Genomic DNA, 17096 nt, shown 5'->3' on the forward strand with positions numbered 1-17096 from the left:
TCTAAAGACTTGTGGATTTGTTATGAAAATTCAAATTTAGTGTTTTGTTGATGATTTGTTACCAGTGATTTGTTAGTAGCTTGTTAGAGTGATTTGTTAGTAGTTTGTTAGAGTGATTTGTTAGTAGTTTGTTAGAGTGGTTTGTTAGTAGTTTGTTAGAGTGGTTTGTTAGTAGTTTGTTAGAGTGATTTGTTAGTAGTTTGTTAGAGTGGTTTGGTAGTAGTTTGTTGATATGGTTTGTTAGTAGTTTGTTGATGTAGTTTGTTCATGGTTTGTTATAGTAGTTTGTTAGCTCATTTGCATGTGATTTGCTATACTATTAAACTACTTTCAAAACACAGTGGTTTGTTAGTAATTTGTTATAGTAGTTTGTTTGCCCTTTTTTTCCGTATGGGGAGTATAAAATTGTAAGAAAGGGAGTTGTTGTAATATAAATTGTAGCAGACAAGTATTTAATTTTCAACACACTTACACATTCTCTTGTTTACTGACCCTGAATGCTTCAGATGCTTCAGATGACCTATACTTTCTAGTCAAATATTTTTGAAAAAGAGAAAAGAAATCTTACCAGCCTACATGGATTATTTCTCTAATGATGAATAAAAGTAATAATACTTTAAATCATCCAAATTTAAATTGTCAAAATATACTGAATCATTTAACCCTTTTCCAGTCAAAGAACAAACTCCTGACAGTGTACATATACATGTGACTACATGTAGGACTCCTGACAGTGCATATATACATATGACTCTGATTCCTGACAGTGTACAAATATACATGTGACTTATGATTCCCGACAGCATACATGTTCATGTGAATAGGAATCTTGACAATGCACATATACATATGACTAGGACTCCTGACAGTGTACATATATATGTACCAGTAACTGACTCCTGACAGTGTACATATACATGTGACTAGGACTCCTGACAATGTACATATACATGTGACTGATTCCTGACAGTGTACATATACATGTGACTAGGACTCCTGACAGTGTACATATACATGTGACTAGGACTCCTGACAGTGTACATATATTTGTATACACATGACTCTGATTCCTGACAATGTACATATACATGTGACTGACTGTTGACAATACAATAAACATGTGAAAATGACTCCTGTAATGTGCCTGTGCATGTGAAGAGGACTCCTGACTGTGTACATACACATTTGACTGACTCCTGACAGTGCACATATTCATGTGACTAAGACTCCTGACAGAGTACATATACATGTGACATGATTCCTGACAATACACCTGTTTATGTGAGACTCCTCATAGTGCATATATACATGTGACTATGACTACTGACAGTGTACATATTCATATGATTATCTATCCTGACAGTGTACATATACATGTGACTAGGATTCCTGACATGTTACCAGGGTTGTCCCTAAGAATTGAAATAGCAGAGGATATTAAAGAAGTAAAAGGGGGTCTGGGGTTCCTCCCCTAACACAGGGTTAAAGGGGAATACCAGAATAGCCAGGGAATTACGTCATTATAGGCAGGGAAATTCCCTGGCCCCCGGATCTTAGAGACAACCCAGCTGTGTGATTATGTTTGTTTGTTGTTTAACGTCCCTCTCAAGAATTTTTCACTCATATGGAGAAGCCACCACTTGCCGGTGGAGGGCTGCAAATTTATACCTGTACTCGGCACTCAGGGCCATTGAGCAGTGAGGGATCTTTTTCTTGCCAACACCTACTGCGACACGGGACCTCGGTTTATACGGTCTCTTCTGAAGGACTGGTCTCCACGTCCCGCAGTGGATTCAAAGGATCGTAAGGATCAACTCCTTACTTCGCGACTCTAGAGCAGACGCTCTAACCACTGTGGCACGCGGGCGACGTGTGATTATGACTACTAACATTGCACATATACACATGTACAGGTGACTTTGACTCCTCACAGAAACTATTTGTTCAAGACATTTTGTAGCCTTGGTGTTATAAGTTTTAGCTAGAAAATCCTCACTAAGCTCAGGCGGGCTAGATGTTAAAGGTCATTATGGCCAATATGGAAAATCAGATTTCTAAGTTAACTGTATTACTTGTTAATGAGAAATACCAACTGAAAGGTTGAAAAGAAAGATCATTTACTGTGACGTCATTTTGTGCTAAGCAAACCGCAGACAACTCAAAGTCTAATTGAACAGTTATGTGACTTCATGCCAAAGGACAAGGAAAATCCAATTGATTTGATCTGTGAAGTCATGGACCTTACAATGTCAACCTAGTGTTAACAAGAACAAATTTTCTCATAACACAAAGGTTACTCTCCCTTCCTTTGATCTACTTAGAAAAAAATGGGTCAGTAGGTCATTTAACGATAAAAGACACAGAAAAAAAATGGGTCAATAGATCATTAAATAATAAGACTTTTAAAACGTTAAAATTTATTAACATACTAACATGCAAAGAAAAAGAGCATACACAGAGAAATACTTAATGCGAGAATGTAATACTAACATTTGATGAGTAATGATCTAGTATACGCAATAAAATATACTCATGGTTTTTCCTCACGTACACCATAAATATAGAAGAAAGTGCAACTGCCAACATTTTTGTCAATCCAAGAGAGCTATAATATATTGTATTGTAAAAATATCTGACTTAGGATTTTAAAAAAATCTAAAAAAAATTTTGACCAATAATGGAAGAATTAATTCCACTACTTTTTTATTCCGTCCTCCATGATTTTCTGAGTAGAAAGAACATGTTCAACATTTATTACTTAACTGTAGAATTTATTTAAGGTCAGACAACACATTCCTCAAATACATGGTTTGTATCTCTTTATATTATATCAAAAATCATTCATAATTGTCATTCTCTTGATATTTCTAAATTGTTTTCAATACGTTTTAAAAAATAAGCACACCAAAAATTGTGACAACGGCAATTCAAAAGATTACCCATAAGGATTATATAAGAAATATCATCCTCTGGTATCTTGCCAAAATGCCTGGTAAGGTAGCTCAATTTTTTTTTAGGAAACTTGTTTAAGTAGCAATACTTCAATGCCAAATTCTTGGGGAAAATTATATATTTTCGAGGAATGTGTCATCTGACCTTAATGCCAGCTGTGGTATCGATACCTTCAATCCACAACTATGTACCGGATCAGATGTTATATGTAGGTAATCTCATTTTAGTATGCACTGAATTATGGCTTTTTCTCAAGTTATAGTTGATTTGTACTCTTGATTACATCTAAGGATACTGATGAAATGTATATTCATACTAATATAAAGTTGAATGGTTTAAAAATCCAACCAAACATCTTTTTCAAACAAAAGATGACAAACCCTTTCACCTGTGACACCTAATGCAATTCCCGCCAAACTTTACAAACAAGCATAAAAACCCAGTGAGTTTTTTTTTTCTTATGGTGTACAAACCAAACAGGGTTTTCCATGCAAAATGCATGGAAAAAAATGAGTAACTCCCAAAGCCACCACCCCCCTTCCAATTCCACAAGTTTCAGTGTTTGTTCATACATGTCCTTACTTTTCTAAAAATTAAAAATGATTCATTAATTTTCAGTAACTTTTACCTGGACTGCTGACACACTATCCTCAAAAGCATGTAAACTCTGGAGACTTTTCCCAGTCTGGACATCCCACATCTCTAGTTTCCCTCCATCTGTAACAAAACAGAAATCATTATCAAATATCTGTCTTTAAAAAGACATAAACAACAGTCCAAGTGTTATGTGCTGAACATTCTAAGAGGCATAAGATTTTGTATTCAAAGGGATTTCAGGGAAACTGTTTATTGTATTTTTAAATTGAATTTCCCAGTAAAGATAGTGTACATCTGTACTAATATGTTCAAGAGAGAGAGAAACATAGGAGGGTGAGAAATGTCTTGATTGGTTAAGAATCCAATCATTCAATTTTTGTAAGAACAAGACCTTGGATCATTAGAAATAAACTCCAATTATTCAATGTATATTGTTTATTATACTCCAACAGGAATTCTTGTAACATCCTTCTTCTCAGAATTTCCAGCCAGACATATTACACAGATAAAATTGATATTTATTGTTTACTTCAGTAATTGATGTGAAAAAAATAATTTAATCTATAGGAAGAGTACAGTTGTATTCTAAAACAAACCATATATATGGAAAACCAAATTTGCTTCCCTTTAATTATCTTAAATATTATGAATTTTCAGACCGACATGAAAAGTATTTTTCTAACTCTATTTGCTCTTACAGAAGAAACTACTTATTAGGTCATTTCAGGAGTTGTCATTGATAAATCTCCCATCTGTCTTCCTGTTACCAGCAGAGTATCTTAAGAAAACAATTCTTCTTTTAAATTCTGATTTCATAGTTAAGACCCTTTTAATTAATCATAATTTGTGTGTGAGACCTTTAATCATATATAATTTTGCAATTCTTCTAAAATATGTCTCAATGCAAAAAAACAAAGTTCCACGTCAACAATAATAAGTTGGAATAAGAAGTAATATTTTGTTAAATTGGGAATTCTAGGAGTTCATCATTCCATACTCTCTGTAGATATGGAAAACAAACATGAATGAGTCTATTTAATTATCATTCAGTCTCCCATCTTGTGGGCAGGTTCACACTTGTATTAGACTATTACCTGTTTACCGGTATACACCTTCATCATTAAAAATTCTTCATCATATCTTGTATAACTGTAGCTATATCCAAAGAGGGATAACTCTATGTAGTGATAAACTTACCGAGATAAGCATGTTGTAGAGACTGCATATTATTTTAATTAAAACCTGTGATGTAATGGAAAATGTCCATCTTAACAGTTCAATCACTAATATGTGTGTTTGCGTGTGCCGATGATTTTTAAACAAAATCTTAATTTAAAAATAAACCTCTATAAGATAATTAACATATAAATTTTGTCCTTACTCATTTTCATGGGGTCATGGTTTGTTGAAAACTTACTGGTTAAAGGGGATCTGACTTTGTGGTTAAAGGAGAAACATTATACTGCAGTGAGCAGTTTTCACATTTCAGAGGGGGGGGTATATTTATGAACTCATTGGTCTCTTCATACCATGAAAACAACAAAAATTACCCTCCCCCCCCCCCCCCCCCAAAAAAAAATACTGATTTCGCAGTAACTTAAATATGCATTGTTAAAGTGTTCAGACTGACTGACTATATATACCGGTAGCTATATAGCTATAAATCTTTTGAGAAAAAAAAATTGAAATTATTTTCCAAACAATATCCAGTATCAAACTTTGATTGCCTATGGCTTTAATTTACAATTCAAAAGAATACTAGCATATTTTAATTTTTTTTTTAAACCTTATCCATGCATTCTAATGTAAAACCTTATATCCACTATTGCAGAACCTAGTCCTGGGGGCCATGACATGAACAAATTTCATTCTAAATCATGAATACATTCTAAACTAGAATTTCAAAAGTGAATTACCTGAGCCCGTTATGAAGACTTCCGCCACAGGGTGGTAGGCCACTTTGGTTACTGGACTAAATGTGTAGGTGGATCGCAGAATTTTTCCTAAAACAATGAGAAATATATATAAAGAGCTCATTGAAACTACACTGTATCTTTATCTTGATTTTGATTTTTAAAAAGAGATAAAATTTGTAAGGTATGAATCTCTGCTTATTATACCATATTATACAATCACATAAAAGAAGATTAAATAAAGTAAATATTTTAATCACATTTTACAATATGAAATTAATTTTACCGGTACAACAAAAGACCTATTAATTGTCACAAAATGAAACTTCTCACAACCTCTTCACATAAGAAGATCAGATGTATTGAAACAGATTTTTTTAATATACCCTGCAATTCAATTTTTATTGCATTTCATTACCTTTTGCAACATATCAAATTTTAAAGAGACATTATGTCCATCTATACAGAAAGTTAACTGAAAAGGTGATTGAACATGCTCATTTCGGGTGTAAATTGTGGAAAATGTATATGCAAATGTTTTTTTTATTACAATTTTTGAAAACCAGATTTCTTAAGTCCAGCAATTTTGAGAGAACCTAAAGAAATTTTGAGAGAACCTGAAGAATTACGAATCATGACAACATACCTGTGGCACTACACCAAAGTTTAAAACTGCAATCTGTGGATCCACTTATAATTATAGCTCCCTCTGTCTGGGGGATTCCACTTACTTCACCTACATACATTACAGGATTATTTATAACAGAACCATACAAGGCATTACAGAACAATTTACATGTACATGTACACAATCAGATATATTGAAAAACTAAATTCACAGAATACTAAAAATATGTTCAAACATGTAGGTTATGACATATACAAGCAAAAAAGATTTTCAAGAAATACTATAATCTACCATTCTTACAAATGTTTCAGTTATAAATCAGACTTACAAACTTTAGTGGTGTATTCAGCAGTGAGCAGAACTACAGTGTTAACAGACCCTGTATGTCCCCCAAAACTTCGTACCTCCCTCATCTCCTCCAAATTCCACATCTTCACAGTTGTATCTCGACTATCAAGTACAGACAAACACACTAACAATAGATTATACCTTCATGTAAATCAGCTCAATCTGATTCTTCAATAAACATATGATAAAAAATACTGTTACCCTCTGAATGATGAAACCATGCCCTCTACAGTGATAGAACATAGCAGCAGTCAATATTATTTAACAGCAGGTGATATTCCAAAACAAAAATGTTGACTGTGCTGAATCTATGTGCACATGGTTAATGTTATATGTATTTGTATAAACCATTTAGAAAACTAGGTAACAAATATTGCATGTATATAGCTGCATGAGGGTAACATTGAAAATTTTCACCCCAAGAAAACCATTGTCAAGAAAAGAAGTAAGCACAAGATTAAGGTATTTGTCATCTGAATTTTTCTACAACTCATGCTATATCATATACTATTCTAGGATTCTGTTTCATGTTTTCATTTTGTTTTCAGGTTAATTCAAAGTACACTGCATGTGTATACTTATTCCTTATTCATTCAAGTGTAATATTCATCATTAAGTAACAAACAATTTAATGCAATCACAAATTTTGCATTTGTATTTCTATTCATTAAGTTAATATACAATAAATTATACTTTGGCAGTATTTATGAATTATAGTGCTAAAAGGCATCAAAATTCGTCTCCCACTAAAATAGACCTCATACAGTATTTACACGTATGTACCTGGCTGTCACCAATGTAGTGCCCTGTAAGTCAGAATCTGTAATGAGGTCATTGTGACCTTCTAATTCTGTCAAATAAAACACACCATCTCTCCAACTGCTCACACTAAAAAAGGATGGAGCTTCTTCTACAATAAAAGTAATAATGTTCAAATAATAATATGTTAAAAAAAAATCAATGTCATTAAATTCTGCAACATGATATAAATATTAACAGTCACGTTAACGCAGAGCAGAGCATCCCCACACAAAAAAGCACATCGATCCTAGCTGATATAAATTATTACTTGCATAACTTCCATTACACACTCATTCACTTCCCCCCCCCCCCCCCCCCCCAACACACATGCACACCCAAAGCATGTTACTGTATCAACTCCAACTTCATGCATGGGAATAATAACATTCAGTTATCTAGGTACATGTTGAGGGAGAACTCATGAAAAGAACATAAATTAAGGCCAAGTCCCTGATTTGATTAAATTTGGATCTAAAATTTGACTCGTTAGTTATAAAGATCACTTTGTCAAATTATACAACTAAGAAATCATGATCATAACAAAGTTTAATCATAAAATTGCTGTTCTTAAGGAAAAAGAAAAGATTATTAAACAATATTTACATTTCCAAACATTTTTCCTTCAGATTCCTTGCAAATTTGAAAAAGTTCACCTTCTCATGAACTGCAGTGGGATGAGTAAGAATATTTCCATTGTGACATAATTGAAGTCAAAAAATAGTGCAAACTTTTTTTCAAAAAAAAAAAAAAAAAATAGTTGAATGGCAAAAATATGTGGCAAGTCATCAGAAAAATAATGTGAATTTAAGATATGAATTTAATTTTTGAGATTTCATGAAGTAATATTAACGCTTCAAGCCTGCATATTTATCAGAAAGTGCTAACGTGCTTCATGAAATATGTCGGCGTTAAGCGTTGTAGTTCACGTCCTCATGAATTCTCAAAAATTAATTCATCTTGATAGTTTTAAGAATTACATGTATTCCAAAAGATTTTCCATGTACATTCCTTTTTAAAATCTGATATCTTTATTGTGATCTCATACTTAATTAAAGAAAAGACTTTTTTTTTAAAAAATCATTTGCCTATCAAATATTCTGACCCCCTTTTATGACCCCATTAGCAACTTTACTCTATTCTCTATATGAGGTGCTTCCTCATCAAATTGACTAATTATGATCAAACTTTTTAAAAAAAATACCTTGCAGCTTATACTTATCTTTGAAATAAACTAGAAATATGTCCATAGGACATGGATGCCCCGCCAAGGGTATATTAGTAATGCAACATTTTAACACAAATTGAGAAAAGTGAGGTCAAGGTCAAAGGAAAGGTCAAGGTCAAAAAATATTGATGCAGTTGAATAGCTTACATCAGTATGTATCAGCATATGACGTTAGATTCAGAAACTAATTTAAGAAAAGTGAGGTCAAGATCAAAGGAAAGGTCAAGATCAAAAAATGTTGATGTAGTTGAAAAGGTTACATCAGTATGTATTAGCATATGAAGTTTGATGAAAATATTATGAATGGTTTCTTTAAAACTGAGCTAAACACTAATTTAAGAAAAGTGAGGTCAAGGTCAAAGGAAAGGTCAAGGTCAAAAAATATTGATGCAGTTGAATAGCTCTCATCAGTATGTATCAGCATATGAAGTTTGACACTAATTTAAGAAAAGTGAGGTCAAGGTCAAAGGAAAGGTCAAGATCAAAAAATGTTGATGTAGTTGAAAAGGTTACATCAGTATGTATTAGCATATGAAGTTTGATGAAAATATTATGAATGGTTTCTTTAAAACTGAGCTAAACACTAATTTAAGAAAAGTGAGGTCAAGGTCAAAGGAAAGGTCAAGGTCAAAAAATATTGATGCAGTTGAATAGCTCTCATCAGTATGTATCAGCATATGAAGTTTGATACTAATTTAAGAAAAGTGAGGTCAAGGTCAAAGGAAAGGTCAAGGTCAAAAAATGTTGATGCAGTTGAAAAGGTTACATCAGTATGTATTAGCATATGAAGTTTGATGAAAATATTATGAATGGTTTCTTTAAAACTGAGCTAAACACTAATTTAAGAAAAGTGAGGTCAAGGTCAAAGGAAAGGTCAAGGTCAAAAAATATTGATGCAGTTGAATAGCTCTCATCAGTATGTATCAGCATATGAAGTTTGACACTAATTTAAGAAAAGTGAGGTCAAGGTCAAAGGAAAGGTCAAGGTCAAAAAATGTTGATGCAGTTGAATAGCTCTCATCAGTATGTATCAGCATATGAAGTTTGATAACACTATCTGGAATGGTATTTTTAAAACTGAGCAAAAAACTTATTTAAGAAAAGTGAGGTCAAGGTCAAAGGAAAGGTCAAGGTAAAAAATATTGATGCAGTTGAATAGCTCTCATCAGTATGTATCAGCATATGAAGTTTGTTAAAAATATCTTGAATGGTTTCATTAAAACAGAGCTAAACATTAATTTAAGAAAAGTGAGGTCAAGGTCAAAATAAAGGTCAAGGTCAAAAAAATGTTGATGCAATTGAATAGCTTACATCAGTATGTATCAACATATGAAGTTTGATTACACTATCTTGAATGGTATCTTTAAAACTGAGCTAAACACTAATTTAAGAAAAGTGACGTCAAGGTCAAAGGAAAGGTCAAGGTCAAAAAATGTTGATGCAGTTGCATAGCCCTCATCAATATCTATCAGCATATGAAGATTGATAAAAATATCTTGGATAGTTTCTTTGAAACTGAGCTTTGAACAGAGCTAAACGCAAAGTGTGACGGAAGGACAGACGGAAGGACGGAAGGACGGAAGGACAGAAGGACGGAAGGACGGAAGACGGACATGACAAACACTATATGCCCCGGCCATATTCATGGCGGGGCATAAAAATAGATGCACAGAATTACATGTCTTGATGTGCTGTACAGGTAAGTTTACTATTGGGCCAAGTTTTAATGGAATTGGACAGAAACTGTAAGTGGAATAGCATTTTGAAATAACCTGTAGTTGACAGACAAACAACTAGATAGATGGATGAAAGTCATACTGTATAGAGGGGAAAATAACTCGCGGTGTTAAAATTCGCTATATTCACGGTAATAATAAATCCGTGAATTCAAGAAACAGTGAATAAAATTTCAATAACCTCCATGTTATATTTGGAAATTTGAGAATAAACTATGTTAGGTATATACGTACATATACATACAGTACATGGTCATTCAGTAATTATGAGTAGTACTTGTCTTTCAATTATTTTAATTATTACGCTTTACTTTAATTCAAATCAGCAGAAAATAATCTGTATATGTTAAAATGATGTTTTAATAGCCAACGTTATACGTTTCATAAATCAAAAAACATGGGTAATGGGTTTTGATTACCCGTGCCCAACTATGTTATCATGTGTATTTGTTACCTGATTTATCAATGATGCACATTAGTTTTTATCAACATTTTGGTTTTTAAAAATCATTCAAATAACTATCGAACTTGCTGAAGATGTGGAAGGATATTATTTCATCGATCTACATTAACACATTTCTTACCATCCAGTGGTTTTTTTCGCAGCGATGTATTACAGTGTATCCCTTCGGAAAGAAGATATTGGGGTGTACATGCACTCATCGTAATAGCATATACATGTAGGAAAGGCATTCGACGTTTATTGTCAAGGACTTTTAATAACTGCACTTGTTTTAATTAATCGTCAATTTATTATTAAATCTAACTATTTTATATAAACCTACCCTGTTGTTCGTGAAGTGAATATATAACACTGATTAATGTCATTCTAACTATGCTATAGATTAAACAGATATAGACAAGAGAGGTAACTTTTATTATATACCAATTCCGTGAATTCAACAAACCGCGATCGCGTCAGAGGAGAGAAAAACGTGAAAATTACAACCCCTGAAATCAATCCCCTATACAGTAGTACTAATGCATAAGCTCTTCTGGTCTCTTACTAGCTGAGCTACAAATTGGGGACGGGGGGATAAGAAGCTCACCTGACTGACTCTTTGTTTTCTTGCTCTTCTTAGTTTTTGTCTTTTCTTTGGGGGGACTACTTTCATGGTCACCATTAGAATGGATGGACTCTCTAGGGGACACATGGTAAGGACTGTCCATTTACACAAAAATATATAATCAAAAAAATATAAAGCAGTACTATAAAATAATTAATATATCTTTCTTGGTCTAATACCAATTCTATCAAATAGAAATTGTCAATACTTTAGTATATGAACACCATGTAGAGTCACCTACCCAGTAAAACTACGTTGGATGGAAGGTTAATAGATTAACATGATATGCTTTTGGTATTAAAACTTTTAAATTTGTATGATTTAGCAAAAAATTGGTACATAGTTTTAGTAAACAATAACCAAGGAACAAGTTAATCTGGCATATGTGGCATAACCATAAATTAGTACAATTAGAACTTTTAAAAAAACTAGAAATATGTCCATAGGATATGAATGCCCCGCCGAGGGTATATTAGTAATGCAACATTATAACACAAATTGAGAAAAGTGAGGTCAAGGTCAAAGAAAGGTCAAGGTCAAAAAATATTGATGCGGTTGAAAAGGTTACATTAGTATGTATTAGCAAATGAAGTTTGATGAAAATATTATGAATGGTTTCTTTAAAACTGAGCTAAACACTAATTTAAGAAAAGTGAGGTCAAGGTCAAAGGAAAGGTCAAGGTCAAAAAATATTGATGCAGTTGAATAGCTCTCATCAGTATGTATCAGCATATGAAGTTTGACATTAATTTAAGAAAAGTGAGGTCAAAGTCAGGGTCAAAGGAAAGGTCAAGGTCAAAAAATATTGATGCAGTTGAATAGCTCTCATCAGTATGTATCAGCATATGAAGTTTGAAAACACTATCTTGAATGGTATCTTTAAAACTGAGCTAAAAACTTATTTAAGAAAAGTGAGGTCAAGGTCAAAGGAAAGGTCAAGGTTAAAAATATTGATGCAGTTGAATAGCTCTCATCAGTATGTATCAGCATATGAAGTTTGTTAAAAATATCTTGAATGGTTTCATTAAAACTGAGCTAAACACTAATTTAAGAAAAGTGAGGTCAAGGTCAAAAGAAAGGTCAAGGTCAAAAAATGTTGATGCAATTGAATAGCTTACATCAGTATGTATCAACAAATGAAGTTTGATTACACAATCTTGAATGGTATCTTTAAAACTGAGCTAAACACTAATTTAAGAAAAGTGAGGTCAAGGTCAAAGGAAAGGTCAAGGTCAAAAATGTTGATGCAGTTGAATAGCTTACATCATTATGTATCAACATATGAAGTTTGATTACACTATCTTGAATGGTATCTTTAAAAATGAGCTAAACACTAATTTAAGAAAAGTGAGGTCAAGGTCAAAGGAAAGGTCAAGGTCAAAAAATGTTCATGCAGTTGCATAGCTCTCATTAATATCTATCAGCATATGAAGTTTGATATAAATATCTTGGATAGTTTCTTTGAAACTGAGCTTTGAACAGAGCTAAACGCAAAGTGTGACGGAAGGACAGACGGAAGACGGACATGACAAACACTATATGCCCCGGTCATATTCATGGCGGGGCATAAAAATCTTAAGATCATATTTCATTGAAAATTGTGAATTACTTTGATTGAAACTGCATGTGCCAATAAAAGGATCTTGCTAAATAAGTACTAATCCATTACATAAAATTTCTTTCAATTTAGACATATCTAGAAAACAGGCCAGGCAGCAAGGGCCTCAGAGAGGAATATGCATCTATACTGTATGGGTGGGTGAAAGGGAAAAGAATATGATAACTCAATTCCAAAAAAAGGAAATTTTAAATATATGAAGAATCTAAATCAATCCTGATGAAATTTAAAGAAATTTCTTTGATAGCTAGAGTGATGTTATTACCCAACTACATAAAAATTAAAGACAATAAAAAATCATATTTTTAATTATATATTTATATCCAGGTATATGTGTATAAATATACATGTTTATTTGGTCCATAATGATGTACTGTAAATCAATTTTATTCACAAGTATTTCTGCGTAATTATGCAAGACAGTGTGCTCGCGAAAATTTCACTCTAGTGTATATAGATATTCCTAAAGATTATATCGAGCAATAACTACAATTCATAAAAATTTAGTCTCACTAATAAGGAGTAAATGACAATCTCATGAAAATAAGTGATCTACAGTATGCATTTTGTTAAATGCCATCCTTCTGTGAAAGCAAAAATCATTCGCAGACAGGGGCGTTAATTAATTGTAATGTGATAGATAAAAGTTAAGTAATGGATTTTCTGTAGCAGGGAATATGTCATAAACCCTGGATTTTCCAACTTTCTGTGCAAAAATTAGAGTCATAGTAGAATGTATGATCTACCACAACTAATTAACTCTAGAATTAAAGAGTAATGGTAACCTATAAGAGACCATCTGTTATCAGCTGTTTCCTCTTTGAAATGTTCTTTGGTGGAAATTAATATACACATGTTTGAATATAAACAGTAAAATCATTTTGCATATACCAGTAAAACAAATCATTGATAACTTCATGTGTTACAAATGGTAAACAAATAGAAGTTCAAACTCTTTTCCTTGTTCAACTTTCTTACTTGTTCAAACTTCCTTACTTGTTCAAACTCTCTTCCTTGTTCAAACTTTCTTACTTGTTCTGCTCAATCTGAGTGCCTGTCTCTGTTATCAGGCCTTGAGCTTCATTTTCATGTAGTGTATCACCAGCTGTGCTGGACAGCTCCTCCACTTGTGGATGGACCTCAGTGGAGGGAGGTGTGGAAACTCCCTCACTCACTTCCACATCCATTGATTCCACATCCACATAGGAATCATCCTCTTCATTTTCAGGGGTGACCACAGTAATGTTAACTGCTGACATTTCAAACTCTTGTACATCTATGAAGATAAAATTTTGAAAGAAAAAAGTGAAATGCACATTAAGATTTATACCATGATTATTTATTCATTGAATTTGCTACAGGAATGTAAAACATTAGATTGATACAAAGTTCAACTTAATTTCAGTCAACCTGAACATTTTTAAACTGTAGGTAAACTTAAGCATATCATAGGATATGTTGACAACCCTAGAAATGTACACATCCATCTATGGTTTCAACAATATTGATTATATAATTGATTTACAAAAACTCTGAGATGTTGACATGGGTAATCTTGCCTGCTTATCCTGACACACATTCATTGTCTCAAGAGTATTATAAAATGATCAGGAATTTTGCTCTCTTATTCATCCAGATGATCTTTCCTGAGTTGTATTAGAAAGTAAGTGAAATCTTGGACACCTTTGACATCATTTTAACTCAGAGATTTTGACATCCTTTTATTTATTTATTTTTTCATTCATTCCTTTATTCAGTTATTTATATACTTATTTTAAAGGGTAGTATTTTGTATTAAAACATTCAAAAATTACTTGTTATCCTCCAAAATAATGTAAGGATAAGCTATCCCATGATGCATTGCGGTTTTCTAAATATGGTAATATAATTTGACTGCTATATTGAATTTTGACTATCTTCCGAAAAGGGAGGCTGGTACCTAGACTTGTCAAAACAAACCTGATGATCCATTGCTGTTATTTGTTATGTTTGACTGCGTAGATGCTTCAAAGCTTTCATTGTCATCTTCAGCAGTGGCCAACAACTGCAGAAGATGCTCACGGATTTCTCTCTTTTTCGATATCTAAACCAAAAGAAAATTTTGCATACTTAAGTTGAAGTGCTTGATGAGACTAGCTCTCCAGGTTTTAAAAATCATAATTGTCAAGTAGACATTGGACTTGCATATACTATTTCTTTTAAACTTTAACATTAACAAACATAGCTCACCTCAATGAATATTATAAGGCAAAGTCTTACACTTAAATATTCTGGTTAGTAAACATTCCTATATGTAACATTTATACAAGTTTGGTCTGTGTAGGATTTTTCGGTACTTTGGAATAGATTTACTCCAAACTTTTTTTCTGTATCAAATGGAAAATGTAGGCAAGATTCAGTATCTGAACCATACCTGGTAGTGTGCATTCCTAGATACATCATCCATGCAAGTTTGGTCATCATAGAAGTATATATTGGCTTATAGTAATTTTAGAATGAGACCTGCTCCATAATCTATTCAGAAGCAAGTCAAGCAATGTGCATCTATGCAAGTTTGGTCCAAGTAGGTCTCATAGTTAATTTAACATAAGACCTGCTTCAAAATCTTCAACCTGGTCACTCATCCAGAAAATGAAGGAGAGATCCAACATCTGAACCAAGTCTGGAAGTGTGCCCTTGGATGTATCATCCATGCAAGTATGGTGCAGGTAAGTCTAATACTTATTTTAGAATGATTCTGTTCCAAAAACTTTAACCTGTTCACAGACCTGGAAAATGAAGGTCAGATCCAGCATCTCAAGCAAGTCTGGTAGTGTACATTGATCCCTAGATGTAACATCCAATCAAGTTTGGTCCAGGTAGGTCTTATAGTTACATTGGAATGAATCTGCTCCAAAAACGTTAACCTGGTCACTCATCTGAAAAATATAGGTCTGATCTAGCATCCAAACCAAGTCTAGTTGAGAGTGCATCTCTAGATGCATCAGCCATGCAAGTTTAGTCACCAAAGGGCAAATAGTTAACTGGGAATATACCTGCTCTAAAAACTTGAACCTTGTCACTCATTTGAACTAGAAATATGTCTATAGGACATGAATGCCCCACCCAGGGCTCATTAGTAATACAATATGAAAATTTGTGTTAGCTAGTGTATGAAGTTAGATAAAAATATCTTGAATAGTTTCTTTAAAACTGAGTTTTATACATACATATAATATATACATGTAGTAGTCAAAGGTCATTGGGAGGGTCAAGGTAAAAGAAAAATTGGACAAAGTTGATAAATTCTCACCAAAAATAATGTATCAGTGCATAAGCTTACATAAAAAAAATATGTTGAATAATTTCTAAGAAACTGAGCTAAACATATATTTGAGAAAAGTGAAGTAAAGGTCAAAGGAAAGTCAAGGTCAAAAAATGTTGATGAAATTGACTACCTCTCTCTAATATGTATCAGCGAATGAATTTTGACAAAAATATCTTGCCAATGATTTGTTTCTTTGAAACTTGGCTAAACACAAATTTGAGAAAAGTGAGGTCAAGGTAAAAGGAATGGTCAAGGTACAAATGTTGATGCAGTTGAAAAGCTCTCATCAATATGTATAAGCATATGAAGCTTGACACAAATATTTTGCATTGTTCCTTTGAAATTTAGCTAAACACAAATTTCAAGTGAAGGTCAAGGAAAGGTCAAGGTAAAAAAAAAATACTGATGCCATTGAATAGCTCTCATCAGCATGTATAAGCATATAAAAATTGAAAAAAATATCTTAAATAGTTTCTTTGAAATTCTTGAAAACACAAACTTGAAGTCAAGGTCATAGGAAAGGTCAAGGTCAAGTGTTGATGCAGTTGAATAGCTCTCACCAGTATATATCAATATATTAGATTTCATTCAAATATCTTGAAAAGTTTCTTTGAAACTGTGCTTAACACTATTATAAGAAAAGTGAAATCAAAGTCACAGGAAGAATAAAGGTTAAAAAATGTTGATGCAGTTTAACTGTATAGGCATATAAGGTTTGATAAAAATATCTCAAGTTTCTTTGAAACTGAGATAATCACTAATTTAAGAAAGCAAGGTCAAGGTCAGAAAGTTTTGATGAAGTTGAATGTTTATCTTCAGTATGTATCAGTATATGAAGTTTGATAAAAATATCTTGTATGGTTTCCTTGATACTGAGCTAAACGCAGAAGGACAGATGAAAGTA

At 32.8% G+C, this 17096-nt stretch overlaps 1 protein-coding gene across 3 annotated transcripts in view; it reads right to left on the reverse strand.

Annotated features, from left to right (window-relative positions):
- Positions 1-17096, reverse strand: part of LOC133197526 (uncharacterized) — a 64406-nt gene that overhangs the window by 46825 nt on the left and 485 nt on the right. Inside the window, exons 2-9 of one of the 3 annotated variants that reach the window (XM_061333607.1) lie at positions 14845-14968; positions 13918-14161; positions 11250-11341; positions 7222-7348; positions 6419-6540; positions 6109-6198; positions 5466-5552; positions 3581-3669 (exon numbers count right to left, since the gene is read on the reverse strand). In XM_061333607.1, coding sequence (XP_061189591.1) covers positions 3581-3669; positions 5466-5552; positions 6109-6198; positions 6419-6540; positions 7222-7348; positions 11250-11341; positions 13918-14161; positions 14845-14968 — 975 coding nt within the window. Of the gene's footprint in view, positions 1-3580; positions 3670-5465; positions 5553-6108; positions 6199-6418; positions 6541-7221; positions 7349-11249; positions 11363-13917; positions 14162-14844; positions 14969-17096 lie in introns of all 3 variants that reach the window. The other 2 variants (XM_061333606.1, XM_061333605.1) reach the window with 2 other exon arrangements.

The sequence above is a fragment of the Saccostrea echinata genome, unplaced genomic scaffold (genome assembly GCF_033153115.1).
Source record: "Saccostrea echinata isolate AGI-Se365-2 ecotype Australia unplaced genomic scaffold, CSIRO_AGI_Sech_v1 ptg000030l, whole genome shotgun sequence".
Lineage (NCBI taxonomy): Eukaryota > Metazoa > Mollusca > Bivalvia > Ostreida > Ostreidae > Saccostrea > Saccostrea echinata.